Raw genomic sequence first — 15,217 nt, forward strand, 5'->3', positions numbered from 1 at the left:
TTAGGGTTACCCTGGGGTTAGGGTTACCCTGGGGTTAGGGATTAGGGTTACACTGGGGTTAGGGATTAGGGTTACACTGGGGTTAGGGATTAGGGTTACCTTGGGGTTATGGGTTAGGGTTACCTTGGGGTTATGGGTTAGGGTTACCTTGGGGTTATGGGTTAGGGTTACCCTGGGGTTAGGGTTACACTGGGGTTAGGGATTAGGGTTACACTGGGATTAGGGTTACACTGGGGTTAGGGATTAGGGTTACACTGGGATTAGGGTTACACTGGGGTTAGGGATTAGGGTTACACTGGGATTAGGGTTACACTGGGGTTAGGGTTACACTGGGGTTAGGGATTAGGGTTACACTGGGATTAGGGTTACACTGGGGTTAGGGTTACACTGGGGTTAGGGGTTAGGGTTACACTGGGGTTAGGGATTAGGGTTACACTGGGATTAGGGTTACACTGGGGTTAGGGTTACACTGGGGTTAGGGATTAGGGTTACACTGGGATTAGGGTTACCCTAAGATTAACCCTAATCCTTATCCTTCACAGTGTTTGGTAATGTAATGGAAGTAAAATCATGCATTTAATAATTTATTGCTACTGGGAATAATCGTTGACAAAAAAATAGCTGAAATAGCTGAAATAGCTGAAATAGCTGAAATAGCTGTTTGCTTTGAGTCACTCAAGATCATAAACAGATGTTTATTTAAAGTCTCGCGAGATGACGCTTGGTGTGCGTGACTTCTTTTTTTATTCACCACGCATGCGCAGTTGCGCTCTTCGGCGTGAGGCAACCAACGGCTCTGGGTTCGTTCCAAGGTAGCTAACGCTATAGCTAGCTAAAGGAAACATGGCGTTCACATTCGCGGCCTTTTGTTATATGCTCGCTCTGCTGCTTACGGCGGCTCTCATCTTCTTCGCCATCTGGCACGTAAGTAAAAGCGTTATAAAAGCTGAAAAGTCAATAACTATATACAAGAGCGGTGTGTGATGTGGCTGAGGGCTGAATGGTGCCACACACACACACACACACACACACACACACACACACACACACACACACACACACTAGTGCACTACATAGTGTGTGTGCATCACACACTGAGGGCGCAGTTATAACGCACTAATACTTAGTGCACATTAAGGCCCAGTCCGGACTTAAGCTTTATAACGGCACCAACATAACTAGCACTAACTAACCCTAACTAACACTAACACTAACCCTAACTAACACTAACACTAACTAACACTAACCCTAACTAACACTAACACTAACTAACACTAACACTAACTAACCCTAAATAACACTAACTAACACTAACACTAACTAACACTAACACCAAAGGCAGAATCACACCGTGAATGTGGATCATTTATTTACTAAAGTGACTAACAGCTGATTTCTCAGATCATGAGGCGTTAGCTCTGCTTGCTAATCAGCTAATGCTAGCGGTGAAGCTAAATTTATAATAACAGATAATGGTCATGTTTTAATGCAAATCCACCAGAAAGTGATTCATTTATTTGATGTTACGTGAATTATATTAAATACTCGTTTCTTCTTAAATAAAAAGATTGTAGATTAAAGAGAGTAAAGAAGAGTGTCACACGTTAGAGTATGTAAGTGTCCGTGTGGGTTTGGACACATCTGTCTGTCTATCTCATCTGTCTGTCTGTCTATCTCATCTGTCTGTCTGTCTATCTCATCTGTCTGTCTGTCTGTCTGTCTCATCTGTCTGTCTATCTCATCTGTCTGATCTGTCTGTCTATCTCATCTGTCTGTCTGATCTGTCTGTCTGTCTGTCTGTCTATCTCATCTGTCTGTCTGTCTATCTCATCTGTCTGTCTGTCTATCTCATCTGTCTGTCTGTCTATCTCATCTGTCTGTCTGTCTATCTCATCTGTCTGTCTGTCTGTCTGTCTATCTCATCTGTCTGTCTGTCTATCTCATCTGTCTGTCTGTCTCATCTGTCTGTCTGTCTATCTCATCTGTCTGTCTGTCTATCTCATCTGTCTGTCTGTCTGTCTATCTCGTCTGTCTGTCTGTCTATCTCGTCTGTCTGTCTGTCTATCTCATCTGTCTGTCTGTCTGTCTGTCTATCTCATCTGTCTGTCTATCTCATCTGTCTGTCTATCTCATCTGTCTCTCATCTGTCTGTCTATCTCATCTGTCTCTCATCTGTCTGTCTATCTGTCTCTCATCTGTCTGTCTATCTCATCTGTCTGTCTATCTGATCTATCTATCTCTGTCTGTCTATCTCATCTGTCTGTCTGTCTGATCTGATCTATCTATCTCTGTCTGTCTAACTTTCTGTCTGTCTGTCTTATCTGTCTGTCTGTCTGGCTGGCTGCTGGTGTAATTATAGGGTTTAGTTAAAGTGCTTTATTTGTCATTAACCCTTTAAGTGGTCAGGACCTGACACATCTTACTGCACTGCTTCACCCCTACAGTCCTTAGAGCCCGAGCTTCTCTATTTCTGCCCCTGGGCTCTGGAACAACTTGCCTCTGTACCTCAGACAGACTCCCAGTGTGTCATTATTTTAAAAACGTTTTTTTTTTTTTATTATTTAATTCTGATTTATTACTGTTATTTTATTTTGTTAATAAATATATATATATATAATTATTTTATCTGTATTTTATGAAGTTCAGTACTTTGTGTTGAGCTTTGGCAGTTTTACAGTGTTTTATAAATAATAATAATAATAATAATAATAATAATAATAATAATTTATTATATAAATCTTATCTAACTATAGATTTGATCTATCACCAGTTTGTTTCTTCAACCCTTTCTGGAACATTCTGTTTAAGTTAGACCTTTAGGTCTGTGTTGTTGTTCTCACTAAAATGCATCGCTTCCCTTTTCCACAGACTAGAAAACATTTTAAATGTTATATAGAATATAGTTTTAAAATACAGAACAGATCACATTATCCCTTAACAGATCATATCTGTGGCATTGGATGTAAACATGGCCAGGAACTGATTAAAACCTTCTTTTAATTATTTTTTCTCACTGTCTGTTTTTCCTCATCCGAAGTGTTTGACCATTATAAATGTTTGCGCATATTTAACTATGGATCTGCAGATTATTTCAAACCTTATTCTGCATATTGACAACAATCTCCAAATAAAAACACAATTCCCGGACTGTATATTTATAATCACACCCCAGTGTCCCCTAAATGAGGATGAGGTTCACTTTAGATTCTGGTTCCTCCTTCTTCCATCTAAGGGAGTTTTTCTTCACCACAGTCAATAGACTTGTTCATTGTAAATAAATACAAACACATAAAATAACCTGGAAGCGTATAATATTAAATTGTTTGTATTATGTTTGTTCTGTAAAGCTGCTTTAAGACCAGGTCCATTGTTAAAAGCACTATATAAATAAATTAATTTAATATTATTTTAAGACTTTTCCTAAAGCTTCATTTTCTATATTACAGGAATTTACATTTGAGGTTTATTTATTAATTAATTGTTTTGTATGTCACTGTGTGTCCAGTGTAATAAACCCCTGGGTCAAGTGTTCACTCGTTGTAAACATGCCTGTTATTAATCAGTAAACACAGTAAGATTTTGTTCATTTGCCTATTAGGACTCTTATTAATAGAATAAAAAAACTAAACACTTTTATTATATAATGTTGTTGTGTTACAGATCATTGCTTTTGATGAGCTGAAGACTGACTACAAGAATCCTATAGACCAGTGTAACACACTAAACCCGGTAAGTGTGTGTGTGAGTGTGTGAGTGTGTGAGTGTGTGTGTGAGTGTGTGAGTGTGTGTGTGAGTGTGTGTGTGAGTGTGTGTGTGAGTGTGTGTGTGAGTGTGTGTGTGAGTGTGTGTGTGAGTGTGTGTGTGTGTGTGAGTGTGTGTGTGAGTGTGTGTGTGTGTGACTGCATGCCATACTGCACTCTCTGACTAGCTTGCACCAATACTAGCTGTACTAATCTTCAGTGAGGTCTGACTTTCACACACACTCTCACACACTCACTCTAACTATCTGCTCTTCTCTTCCTCTGTATTGGTTGTTCTTCTTTTTCCTCTCTGCTTGACACACAGACAGTTGAGAGGGTGAAAAAGATTAAGAGAGTCAGGCTCGCACTGAAGGTTTGTACAACAGCTCAGCTGTGTGGGGCGGGGGGGGTGCGACGTGCAGGCGATCACCGCATGTTGTGTGATTTCCATTGAATCTGAGTGTGATAGCACGTAACACTCATTTGTAGCTTCATCCTGCATGGTTTTACTTACACACACACACACACACACACACACACACAGTAGTGCTTTACTCTCACTCCTGTGATTAGTACAGGTCTCAGGTCTCTGTGTGTGTCTCTCTCTGTCTGTCTTGTGTGTGTCTCTCTGTCTGTCTTGTGTGTGTGTGTTTCTCTCTGTCTGTCTTGTGTGTGTGTGTGTCTCTCTCTCTCTCTCTGTCTTGTGTGTGTGTCTCTCTCTCTGTCTGTCTTGTGTGTGTGTCACTCTCTGTCTGTCTTGTCTGTGTGTGTGTGTGTCTCTCTCTCTGTCTGTCTTGTCTGTGTGTGTGTCTCTCTCTCTCTCTCTCTGTCTGTCTTGTCTGCGTGTGTCTCTCTCTCTGTCTGTCTTGTCTGTGTGTGTCTCTCTCTCTGTCTGTCTTGTCTGTGTGTGTGTCTCTCTCTGTCTGTCTTGTCTGTGTGTGTGTCTCTGTCTGTCTTGTCTGTGTGTCTCTCTCTCTCTGTCTGTCTTGTCTGTGTGTGTCTCTCTCTGTGTCTGTCTTGTCTGTGTGTCTCTGTCTCTCTCCGTGTGTCTGTCTTGTCTGTGTGTGTCTCTCTCTCTGTGTGTCTGTCTTGTCTGTGTGTGTGTCTCTCTCTGTGTGTGTCTGTATGTGTGTGTCTCTCTGTCTGTCTTGTCTGTCTGTGTGTCTCTCTGTCTGTCTTGTCTGTGTGTGTCTCTCTCTGTCTGTCTTGTCTGTGTGTGTGTCTCTCTCTGTCTGCCTTGTTTGTGTGTGTGTCTCTCTCTGTCTGCCTTGTCTGTGTGTGTGTGTGTCTGTCTGTCTGCCTCGTCTGTGTGTGTGTGTGTGTGTGTCTGCCTCTCTCTGTCTGTCTTGTCTGTATGTGTGTGTGTGTCTCTCTGTCTGTCTTGTCTGTGTGTGTATTTCTCTCTGTCTGTCTTGTCTGTGTGTGTGTGTGTGTGTGTGTCTCTCTGTCTGTCTTGTCTGTATGTGTGTGTGTGTGTCTGTCTGTCTTGTCTGTATGTGTGTGTGTCTCTCTGTCTGTCTTGTCTGTGTGTGTGTCTCTCTCTGTCTGCCTTGTCTGTGTGTGTGTGTGTGTCTGTCTGCCTTGTCTGTGTGTGTGTGTGTGTGTCTGCCTCTCTCTGTCTGTCTTGTCTGTATGTGTGTGTGTGTCTCTCTGTCTGTCTTGTCTGTGTGTGTATTTCTCTCTGTCTGTCTTGTCTGTGTGTGTGTGTGTGTGTGTCTCTCTGTCTTGTCTGTATGTGTGTGTGTGTGTCTGTCTGTCTTGTCTGTATGTGTGTGTGTCTCTCTGTCTGTCTTGTCTGTATGTGTGTCTCTCTCTCTGTCTGTCTTGTCTGTATGTATGTGTGTGTGTGTGTCTGTCTGTCTTGTCTGTGGGTATGTCTCTCTCTGTCTGTCTTGTCTGTGTAGGTGTCTCTCTCTCTGTCTGTCTGGTCTGTGTGTGTCTCTCTCTGTCTGTCTTGTCTGTGTGTGTGTCTCTTTCTCTGTGTGTCTGTGTCTCTCTCTCTGTATGTGTCTGTCGTGTGTGTGTCTCTCTCTGTGTGTCTGTCGTGTGTGTATTTTGGCAGACTATAGTTCTTATTACTTCATTGTGGAGCACCTATGGAGATGGCAGATGGACAGATCTTTCCATCCTTACATCAGCAGTTTTCAGGGATGGCGAGATGAGACCGGGGGTGGGGGTGCAATTAAAGGGGGGGGGGGCTGTGTGAGAGAAAGAAGGGGAATTGGGATTAAGGATGGCGGAAGTCAGTCAGTACAGTAGTTTTGCTTCAGTGATTTATTACTCTTTAACTGTGAATTTGTTTAGTTTGTGTTGCAATATCCTAACTAACACACACACACACACTTTTGACACATGCATGACCTGCCTGCTTCTCATGGACTGATGCACACACTTCCATTATAGCCATAAACACATGGCCTTTTCTCCACTTCCTCTGTCATGTAATGAAGTGTGTTTGTGTGTGCGTGTGTTTGTGCGTGTGTGTTTGTGCGTGTGTGTTTGTGCGTGTGTGTTTGTGCGTGTGTGTTTGTGCGTGTGTGTTTGTGCGTGTGTGTTTGTGTGTGCGTGTTTGTGTGCGTGTGTTTGTGCGTGTGTGTTTGTGTGTGCGTGTGTTTGTGTGTGCGTGTGTTTGTGTGCGTGTGTTTGTGTGCGTGTGTTTGTGTGCGTGTGTTTGTGCGTGTGTGTTTGTGTGTGCGTGTTTGTGTGTGCGTGTTTGTGTGTGTGTGTTTGTGTGTGTGTGTTTGTGTGTGCGTGTTTGTGCGTGTGTTTGTGTGTGTGTGTTTGTGTGTGCGTGCTCAGTATCATAATCATACAAATAAGGGTTAACCTTCATGTAACCATGATTATAAATAATGCTGTGTGTGTTTCAGCTGGTGTTGCCTGAGTACCTGATACACGTGTTCTTCTGTGTGATGTTCCTTTGTGCTGCTGAATGGCTCACCCTCGCTCTCAACATGCCCCTGCTGGCCTATCATGTGTACAGGTGGGTCAGTGGTCGCGTCTCACTGCCAATCACACTGCTTATTCTGGACAAATCTGCTTTTGTTTTGTCATCTACACATGTTTGTTTTATTCAACAGAAATGAGCTGCTATATTTTGTGTGTGTGTGTGTGTGTGTGTGTGTGTGTGTGTGTGTGTGTGTGTGTGTGTGTGTTGCAGGTACATGACCCGGCCTGTGATGAGCGGCCCTGGACTCTATGATCCCACCACCATTATGAATGCTGATATTCTGGCGTACTGTCAGAAGGAGGGTTGGTGCAAACTTGCCTTCTACCTGCTGTCCTTCTTCTACTATCTCTACGGGTCAGCAAACATGCACGCACACACACACACACACACACACACACACACACACAGGGGTTAAGGTTAGTTAATTACTGATGGTGTACAGTCTGTAGTGTTCAGAGATAATGTATTCACAATTATGCGTCTGAGGACACAACTTAACACTGTCATGGCCCTTGTTCCAAATCACAACTAGTGCACTAGTGAATGTAAAGGTAACATGTCTTTCTACTGTTCAGTACAGCACTGTGTTGCGGATGTAGCCCATGACTAACTGAGTGTGTGTGTGTGTTCAGGATGATCTACGTGTTGGTGAGCTCTTAAGCTCCCCAGTTTGCATTTCAGTGTGGATTTGGAGACTCTGAGTGGCTCGGTTTTAAATGGACTCTCTGGGACAATATAGAGGATGGAGTTGCCCATTGGTACAGCAGCTCATGTCTCTCTCTCTCACACACACACACACACACACACACACACACACACACACACACGAAGAGAGAGTACATTGTGAACTTTAACACTATTGACTCCCAGGTTTTCATTACAGTGCTGTTGCTTTTTTTGTGTAAGAAATAAAGTTTGTAATTTTTTTCTCTTTGATTTTCATACGGTTTATTTATTTTTCATGATGCAGGTTATGTTTCTGTGCCAACAGTTTTTTGGTTTGATTTTTCCTTCAAAACATTTCCTTTCTGTATTTAATGTGATTTTCCCTGCAGTGCTTTTACTTTAAGCCTTTAAATCATTTTTAATAGATTTGAGGAGTTCTGGCTGTTCTTTTAAATTCTATGGTCATGTGATGAGCAGCATTTTTATTTTATATTTAGTTTCACACAGCCTTGGTCGGTAATGTGTTGGTCATCTTCCTGCTACTGTGTGTGTGTGTGTGTGTGTGTGTGCTCCTGGTTAGTGCTTTAGAACTCCAACACGGATAACTGTAGCTGTGGCCCGGAAAAGTGCAGATCAGCTCATAATTCCCAGTTATGAATCCAGTTACTTTCACCTTGACCTGAGAGATCTGACACACACGATTTCCCGTCACGTTGCTTCTGAACTTGATAAAGGAATTTAGCTTGTGTGTGAATTTACACGTCTTATTATTTGTGTACAAATGTGCGCACACACAGATTACATCAGAAACAGAGAACTGCTGTCTAAACAGGATCTAACTGTGCATTATGTTTTACCAAACACATGTGTAGGAACATTGAGTGTTTGAGTACAACTCAGTGCAGAATTAAAACACACACACACACACCTAAACTGATCTCACAGTGCAGGAAATGACACCTAACATCAGTCTGTGTTCACAAATGCTCAAGTTAAAACATCACCACAGATTTTTTGGTTATTGTTTCACTCCATCTTACTAACATGGGCTCAGATTTTAATCTTTACTTGATTTTGTGAATTCTTTCAGACCTGATCATTTTTATTTATTCAGTCCAACATCAGTGTGAAGCCTCATTTTTAATATTAAAAATAAACATCAAAAATCTGAGAGCACAGCACTGTATAAACACACAGCAGACATGTATAGCTCTCTGCGTGCGTGCGTGTGTGTGTGTATATGTGTGTGTGTGTGTGTACTCATGGAATAAAAGACTGAAGGAGAAGCTGAACTTATTGGAGTGTTTCCAGTTGATGTTGAGAGGGAAACAACATTGACTTCCCATGTTATTAATCACCACACTGGTCTACAAGGCCGTTTAAAAACTATTGGCACCCCACCAGTTCACATGAACAGCAATGCCATAATCAATCCCATAATACTAACAGAAAAACCCACAATGTGAAAATCTCAGATCAGTGCAGAATAAGATCAGACTTGTCACTTCCTTAATAAATCATGGTTAAAGATGGAGGGGTGGGTGGGGCTTTCCAGGGGCAGGGCTATCTGGAGACACATCTCTCAGAGGTTCTGGACTCTTTGGTTTCCTGATGAGCTGCAAACTTCTCCCGAAACTCGTGCAGGAAGTTGTATTGCTGCAGGAGAATAAAAGTGAGGGGAAAATAAACTAAACATGATGTGTGGCCTCCGCCTGACGAGGTCATACTCATGTAGAATACATCCTGTTTGTAATGAGTACACTAAGGCGAGCATCATTAACATATTAAACTAATTAAATATTATGAGTTAGTCATGTACCATGTAGGTGATTTCAGCCAATGAGACACCAGCTATGACATCATCAGTGGGCAGAGCAGCCACGCCGAGTTACAGATTTTGTGTGCAGTGAATAAGAAATTATCATTTTGGGAGACATAAATAAACACAAAAGGGCGTGGCCTTACTTTGACAGTCTGAATTGCTCCGCCTCCTCTTAGCTCTCTCAGGATCTCGATGGCATCAGTGGGTGTCATGGAGACGGAGAGCTGCAGCAACAAACATGCAGCGACTGCAACACAGGTAAAGTGTGCAAAAGGATACTGCTCATATGTGTGTGTGTGTATATAAACAGGCAATAAACTTCAGGAACACTCACTAAGTCCTGAGCGACCCAGACCTCCATAACAACTGTAACACACACCACATTATTGGGATTATTATTAATAATAAATTCCCCAGACATGTATAATTGACCCCACCCTTTGCGACTCACTGGATGATGGTGCGGCGTTGGGTGTGTAAGCAATGCTGCAGTTCATCCAGGATGCAAATACATTGGTGCAGCTCAGGAGCGCCACCATCAGGGAAGGGCAGGTGGTGCACGCTGAGTCCACGATGAGTGTAACATTCTAACAAACATGGCACTCTGTAACGCACAAGCTCGGCCCTCTCACACAGCACAAACACATCCTGTACACCCTGGGCACACAACTCACCTACACACACACACACACACACACACACAATCATACCAGAATCCTCTTTCTCAGCTTTGTGTGTGTGTGTGTGTGTGTGTGTGTGTGTGTGAGAGAGAGAGAGAGACTTGCCCACATCTTTCTCCAAGTTTCTCCTGATGTCCTTATATCTGCATCCTGTGAGAATGAGATAGAAAAAACACACCATCACCAAAACACACACACACACACACACACACACACACACACACACAGAGTGATGTCCTGTAAACACAGGTTTACCTGGCAAAGAGCAAATACCGAGGAACTGTGAGCACTCAACCACCGACAAGGACAACCTGCTCTCACACACACACACACACACACACACACACACACACACACACACACACACACACACACACACACACACACACACACACACAGAGGTTACCACTTTAAGGCGTATCAGAGTGTTGAGTGATTATTTGTGTCCTCACCAGGAGATGTGTAGAGGAGTGTAAGACTCTTCATCACCACAATCCTCTTCATCAGAGGAATCAAACTCACTGGCCCTCATAACCTACACACACAAGTTACAGTGTTGTTGACATTAATGTAATCTATTATTCACTCCTAACACATTTGCATTTTTATGATGAAAGTTAAGCTTAACTTAGCTAACGACACGACAGACTAACGATAGCATATGAGCTAATCGCTAATAATGCTAATAATGCTAATACCTATTAGAGCGCGGTTCTTTTAGCTCGCTTGTGTTCAGATATCTTTCAAAAAAGGTCCATCGGGCCACAACAGCCTATCAGATTCCAGAATGACACAGAGACACCGCCTACGCGGGACAATTCGAACGATCATTGGTTAAACTTTTGATGACGACAGTAAGAGTTTTGATCACGTGGATTGTGAGAAGGCGTGTAGCGGCTCAGGATTGTGTTTAAAATCAAATCGTATTTTACTGAAGAATTAATTACAAAAGATACAAAACAAACAAGGAGACATAACGTTTATACACAAATACATCAAACCCAAACCACAAAAAACAGATTCACAAAATAAATAAAGAATTACACAATGTTAAACTTCATTTACACAAAATCTGTAGAATGAACACACAAAGACACAACAGTTCTTATGTACACTATATAACACACAAAGACACACAACAGTTCTTATGTACACTATATAACACACAAAGACACAACAGTTCTTATGTACACTATATAACACACAAAGACACAACAGTTCTTATGTACACTATATAACACACAAAGACACAACAGTTCTTATGTACACTATATAACACACAAAGACACAACAGTTCTTATGTACACTATATAACACACAAAGACACAACAGTTCTTATGTACACTATATAACACACAAAGACACAACAGTTCTTATGTACACTATATAACACACAAAGACACAACAGTTCTTATGTACACTATATAACACACAAAGACACAACAGTTCTTATGTACACTATATAACACACAAAGACACACAACAGTTCTTATGTACACTATATAACACACAAAGACACACAACAGTTCTTATGTACACTATATAACACACAAAGACACACAACAGTTCTTATGTACACTATATAACACACAAAGACACACAACAGTTCTTATGTACACTATATAACACACAAAGACACAACAGTTATTACTTTGGAAACGTTTGTATTGTTTACAGGGTCGTGACTTGAGTCTTATTATTATTGGTTATTGATCCTAACATGTTCATTAACAAATTAACTATTAATCTGACCAGTTTTTATACATGCATTAGTTTATATCTATAATCCTCACTTCAGACTATAACCAAAATAATCATTATTACAAATACATCTATGTTTCTTTATAATAGAAATGTTTTTCTCACACACACACACACACACACACACACACACACACACACACACACACACACACACACACACACACACACACACACACACACACACACACACACACACACACACACACACACACACACACACACACACACACACACACACACACACAGGGTTTGTTTATATATAAACTTGACGCAGTTGCTGTGCCTTTAAGGCTGCGTCACCGCGTACTCACGCTCTTATGCGTCACATTTCCTAGAAGCCACGCCCTCTTTCTCAACACTAGATCTCTAACTAATGGTGCTCGTCTCATCACTGCGTTTTCTTTCTACACATGAGTGTTGTTTCTGTAAAGATGGCGGTCAGGATTCCCCACGGGCTGTGTGTCAAACAACACCATAGTGAGCACTTGGCAGGCCGTAGGGTGCATCGTGTGCGATGTGTTAAGTGCACTTAGGTAGCGAGTTAGGGAAGATTTGGTACGGAACCTGATGAGTTTTTAGCTCACTTCCGGCTTGTTGGGAGTGAGTTGGGGGAGAATTTTGATTTGTTAGTGTGTTTGAAAGGAAACAGTGCGGATTGTGTGGACCTTTAACGACAGGTAGAAGCTTTTTCACTCCTTTTAACACTGAGGATTTATTAAATCTCTTATTTACACACATCGTGTGTGTGTGTGTGTGTGTGTGTGTGTGTGTGTGTGTGTGTGTGTGTGTGTGTGTGTGTGTGTGTGTGTGTGTGTGTTCGTTTTTCACAGGTCATGGCTGATTTCTCGGTGAGTTTTGTGTTACACAAATTTTCTCTTTATCTCTCTCACACACACACACACACACACACACACACACACACACACACACACACACACGGAGGTGTTCGTTTTATTCTGTTAGAGTTGTACACACAGATTTGCTCCTGTTTGACTCAGACTTTAAACAGCAGAGTGACGCAACACACCTCCTCCTGTCATTTACACTAACACACCTCCTCCTGTCATTTACACTAACACACCTCCAACTCCTGTCATTTACACTAACACACCTCCTCCTCCTGTCATTTACACTAACACACCTCCTCCTCCTGTCATTTACACTAACACACCTCCTCCTGTCATTTACACTAACACACCTCCTCCTGTCATTTACACTAACACACCTCCAACTCCTGTCATTTACACTAACACACCTCCTCCTGTCATTTACACTAACACACCTCCTCCTCCTGTCATTTACACTAACACACCTCCTCCTCCTGTCATTTACACTAACACACCTCCTCCTGTCATTTACACTAACACACCTCCTCCTGTCATTTACACTAACACACCTCCAACTCCTGTCATTTACACTAACACACCTCCTCCTGTCATTTACACTAACACACCTCCAACTCCTGTCATTTACACTAACACACCTCCTCCTGTCATTTACACTAACACACCTCCTCCTGTCATTTACACTAACACACCTCCAACTCCTGTCATTTACACTAACACACCTCCTCCTCCTGTCATTTACACTAACACACCTCCTCCTCCTGTCATTTACACTAACACACCTCCTCCTGTCATTTACACTAACACACCTCCAACTCCTGTCATTTACACTAACACACCTCCAACTCCTGTCATTTACACTAACACACCTCCTCCTGTCATTTACACTAACACACCTCCTCCTGTCATTTACACTAACACACCGCAGAGCTGCTGAGTGCTGAACTCTGATTGGTCAGAAGGAGTTAATTAAAGGCTGGGTTTCCGTTGTTTGAGAAATGCTTCAGAAAACTGCGTTGGGCCGCCAAACAAAACAAACATGTAGCCAATGATCAGAAAGGGGCGTGTCTTGTCGATATGGGTGGAGAGAGTGTTCAGTGCGCGTGTGTGACATTAGCAGAAAGCGGTTTTAACATCGACATGGAGGATAAAAACAAAGAAAGAAAGAGAAGAAAGACTTACGATAAGGACAAGAAGTAGGACGTGTTAATATAGGATCAGCTTTCCAGCGCTGGAGAGAACTGAAGGAGCAGGAAGTTGGCCACATATTCACAGGTTGGAGTTTCCCGAGTCAATAACTCCTGAGCTAAACGCTGTTACTACACAAATAACACCTCTTTTCTATCGTAGTAATGTAGAGAGGCAGCTACAACCGCGTTTTGTGTAGTAACAGCGTTTAGCTCAGGAGTTATCGACTCGGGAAACTCCGACCTGTGAATATGTGGCCGACTTTACTTAAGACGCCGAGGCGCTTTTTTCCTTCTCGATAGGTGAGTAACGTTGGTTTTGCTTTGTTACACAGAACTAATATATGCCTTTGTCCTTTACATCATTATGCTTGTGTGGCATTTTTGCTTGTTTGTTTATCTACAATCGTATTGTTCTTCCCTTCAGCTATGATAAAGACACGTTTCTTCCCGTTAGTCGCCCGGGTTACGTATGTATGTGTGGGCGGAGCTATCCATACAGGGGTGGGACCCGTTTGGGTTAGGGGCGTGTTTGTTTTGGTGATTTTATATGTCAACATTGGCTTTCAAACAACGGAGACCGCACCTTTAATTCTCCACCTATCAGCAGTTCTGACAGTAGTACAAGTCACCACCCGTCAGTGTTCATGCTGTAATTGTGCTACACACAGAAACTCTTTATCTTTGTGTTGTTGTTTTTGTTTCATCATAAATAAATTGTGTGTTGGTTTTTGTTCCTCTGTAGTTAGCTGATGCGATAGGGGATGATGCCCCGAGTCAAGCATCAAAAATTGCACATGGCAAGCCATCGGCTCCTACAGCACCAGCTGCCCCCTCATGGCCTGGTGCACCTCCTGCAGGCCCAGCTGCCCCTGCATGGCCCGGAGCGGCCCCAGCTGCTCCTGCATGGCCCGGAGCAGCCCCAGCTGCTCCAGCATGGCCTGGTGCACCCCCTGCTGTACCTGGTGCCCCTGCTGCTCCTTTATGGCCAGGGGCACCTCCAGCGGGCCCATCTAACCCTGCTGCACCTGCATGGCCTGGGGTTGCCCCAGGTGGGCCAAACTTGCCCCACTCTGGAGGTCCAGTCGCTCCTCCCCCTGCCCCAGGAGCTCCAGGCCAGTTTCCCAGCATGCCATCTGCCCCAGGCGGATACCCCACCGGCCCTGGGATGCCAGGACAGTTTCCCTCTGCACCAGGGCAGTTTCCTGGAATGTACCCCTCTCCTCCAGGGGCTCCTCAGGCTCCCTACCCCAACATGCCCTACCAGGGGAACATGTATGGCCCGGGAGGCCCCGCCTCTTTTCCTCCTGCCGCAGGGTTTTCTGGAGGAGTGTTTCCACCTGTGCCCTCTGGCTCATGGGGACCGCCCACAGGCCCTCCATCAGGACCGTATGGAGGCCCCCCTGCTCCTGGAGGAATGCTGGTGAGTAATGATCTCTGGTGGTGTTCTGTCTTCTGCTTATCTAGGGGCTTCTTTTAGATTTTGGTGTATTTAGGATCATATCAGATGGCATTTGATGGATTCTGGTGGTTCTTGGTGGCTTTGATCTCTTTTTTGTTGGT

General features: G+C 43.1%; 3 protein-coding genes and 1 long non-coding RNA gene across 7 annotated transcripts in view; 2 read left to right on the forward strand and 2 right to left on the reverse strand.

Moving 5' to 3' along the window:
* Window positions 1-752: 752 nt before the first annotated feature.
* On the forward strand, window positions 753-7,626 carry cnih1 (cornichon family AMPA receptor auxiliary protein 1). Its single transcript, XM_027134611.2, has 5 exons — window positions 753-924; window positions 3,661-3,729; window positions 6,611-6,723; window positions 6,901-7,044; window positions 7,323-7,626. The coding sequence occupies exons 1-5, from the start codon at window positions 844-846 to the stop codon at window positions 7,348-7,350; spliced, it is 435 nt and encodes a 144-aa protein (XP_026990412.1). The 5' UTR covers window positions 753-843; the 3' UTR covers window positions 7,351-7,626.
* Window positions 7,627-8,309: 683 nt separating this feature from the next.
* cdkn3 (cyclin-dependent kinase inhibitor 3) lies at window positions 8,310-10,705 on the reverse strand. Of its 4 annotated transcripts, none has more exons than XM_027134609.2 (8): window positions 10,557-10,705; window positions 10,311-10,393; window positions 10,114-10,169; window positions 9,964-10,008; window positions 9,630-9,765; window positions 9,513-9,544; window positions 9,322-9,425; window positions 8,310-9,012 (listed from the first exon to the last, which is right to left on the reverse strand). In XM_027134609.2, exons 2-8 carry the CDS (start codon window positions 10,388-10,390, stop codon window positions 8,920-8,922), a joined length of 546 nt encoding a protein of 181 aa, XP_026990410.1. In that variant the 5' UTR covers window positions 10,391-10,393; window positions 10,557-10,705; the 3' UTR covers window positions 8,310-8,919. The 4 variants fall into 4 exon arrangements, with proteins under 4 accessions (XP_026990410.1, XP_026990408.1, XP_026990409.1 ...); XM_027134607.2 differs by having other exon boundaries at window positions 9,630-9,852; window positions 10,557-10,696; XM_027134608.2 differs by lacking the exon at window positions 10,114-10,169 and having other exon boundaries at window positions 9,630-9,852; window positions 10,557-10,609.
* A 1,454-nt stretch (window positions 10,706-12,159) lies between these two features.
* The window catches only part of lgals3a (lectin, galactoside binding soluble 3a), a 9,531-nt gene continuing 6,473 nt past the window's right edge, over window positions 12,160-15,217 (forward strand). Inside the window, exons 1-3 of the mRNA XM_027134606.2 lie at window positions 12,160-12,299; window positions 12,453-12,470; window positions 14,400-15,077. Coding sequence (XP_026990407.1) covers window positions 12,456-12,470; window positions 14,400-15,077 — 693 coding nt within the window. The 5' untranslated portion in view covers window positions 12,160-12,299; window positions 12,453-12,455. The remainder of the gene's footprint in view (window positions 12,300-12,452; window positions 12,471-14,399; window positions 15,078-15,217) is intronic.
* On the reverse strand, window positions 13,010-13,447 carry LOC125141083. The gene is made up of 3 exons (XR_007140447.1): window positions 13,391-13,447; window positions 13,133-13,276; window positions 13,010-13,051 (listed from the first exon to the last, which is right to left on the reverse strand). It is a non-coding gene; the product is annotated as an uncharacterized LOC125141083 (long non-coding RNA).

The sequence above is a fragment of the Tachysurus fulvidraco genome, chromosome 4 (assembly GCF_022655615.1).
Source record: "Tachysurus fulvidraco isolate hzauxx_2018 chromosome 4, HZAU_PFXX_2.0, whole genome shotgun sequence".
In the NCBI taxonomy this organism is placed as follows: Eukaryota; Metazoa; Chordata; class Actinopteri; order Siluriformes; family Bagridae; genus Tachysurus; species Tachysurus fulvidraco.

What these genes read in the sequence shown, in the direction of transcription:
- cnih1 (XM_027134611.2), top strand. Translation starts at nt 844, where the DNA reads ATGGCGTTCACATTCGCGGCCTTTTGTTATATGCTCGCTCTGCTGCTT. An exon ending in TCTTCTTCGCCATCTGGCAC is followed by an intron (nt 925 to 3,660) that starts GTAAGTAAAAGC and finishes GTTGTGTTACAG; the next exon opens with ATCATTGCTTTTGATGAGCT. An exon ending in CTGGCCTATCATGTGTACAG is followed by an intron (nt 6,724 to 6,900) that starts GTGGGTCAGTGG and finishes TGTGTGTTGCAG; the next exon opens with GTACATGACCCGGCCTGTGA.
- cdkn3 (XM_027134607.2), bottom strand. Translation starts at nt 10,390, where the DNA reads ATGAGGGCCAGTGAGTTTGATTCCTCTGATGAAGAGGATTGTGGTGAT. An exon ending in ACTCCTCTACACATCTCCTG is followed by an intron (nt 10,170 to 10,310) that starts GTGAGGACACAA and finishes GTGTGAGAGCAG; the next exon opens with GTTGTCCTTGTCGGTGGTTG. An exon ending in TCTGGGTCGCTCAGGACTTA is followed by an intron (nt 9,426 to 9,512) that starts GTGAGTGTTCCT and finishes CCTGTGTTGCAG; the next exon opens with TCGCTGCATGTTTGTTGCTG.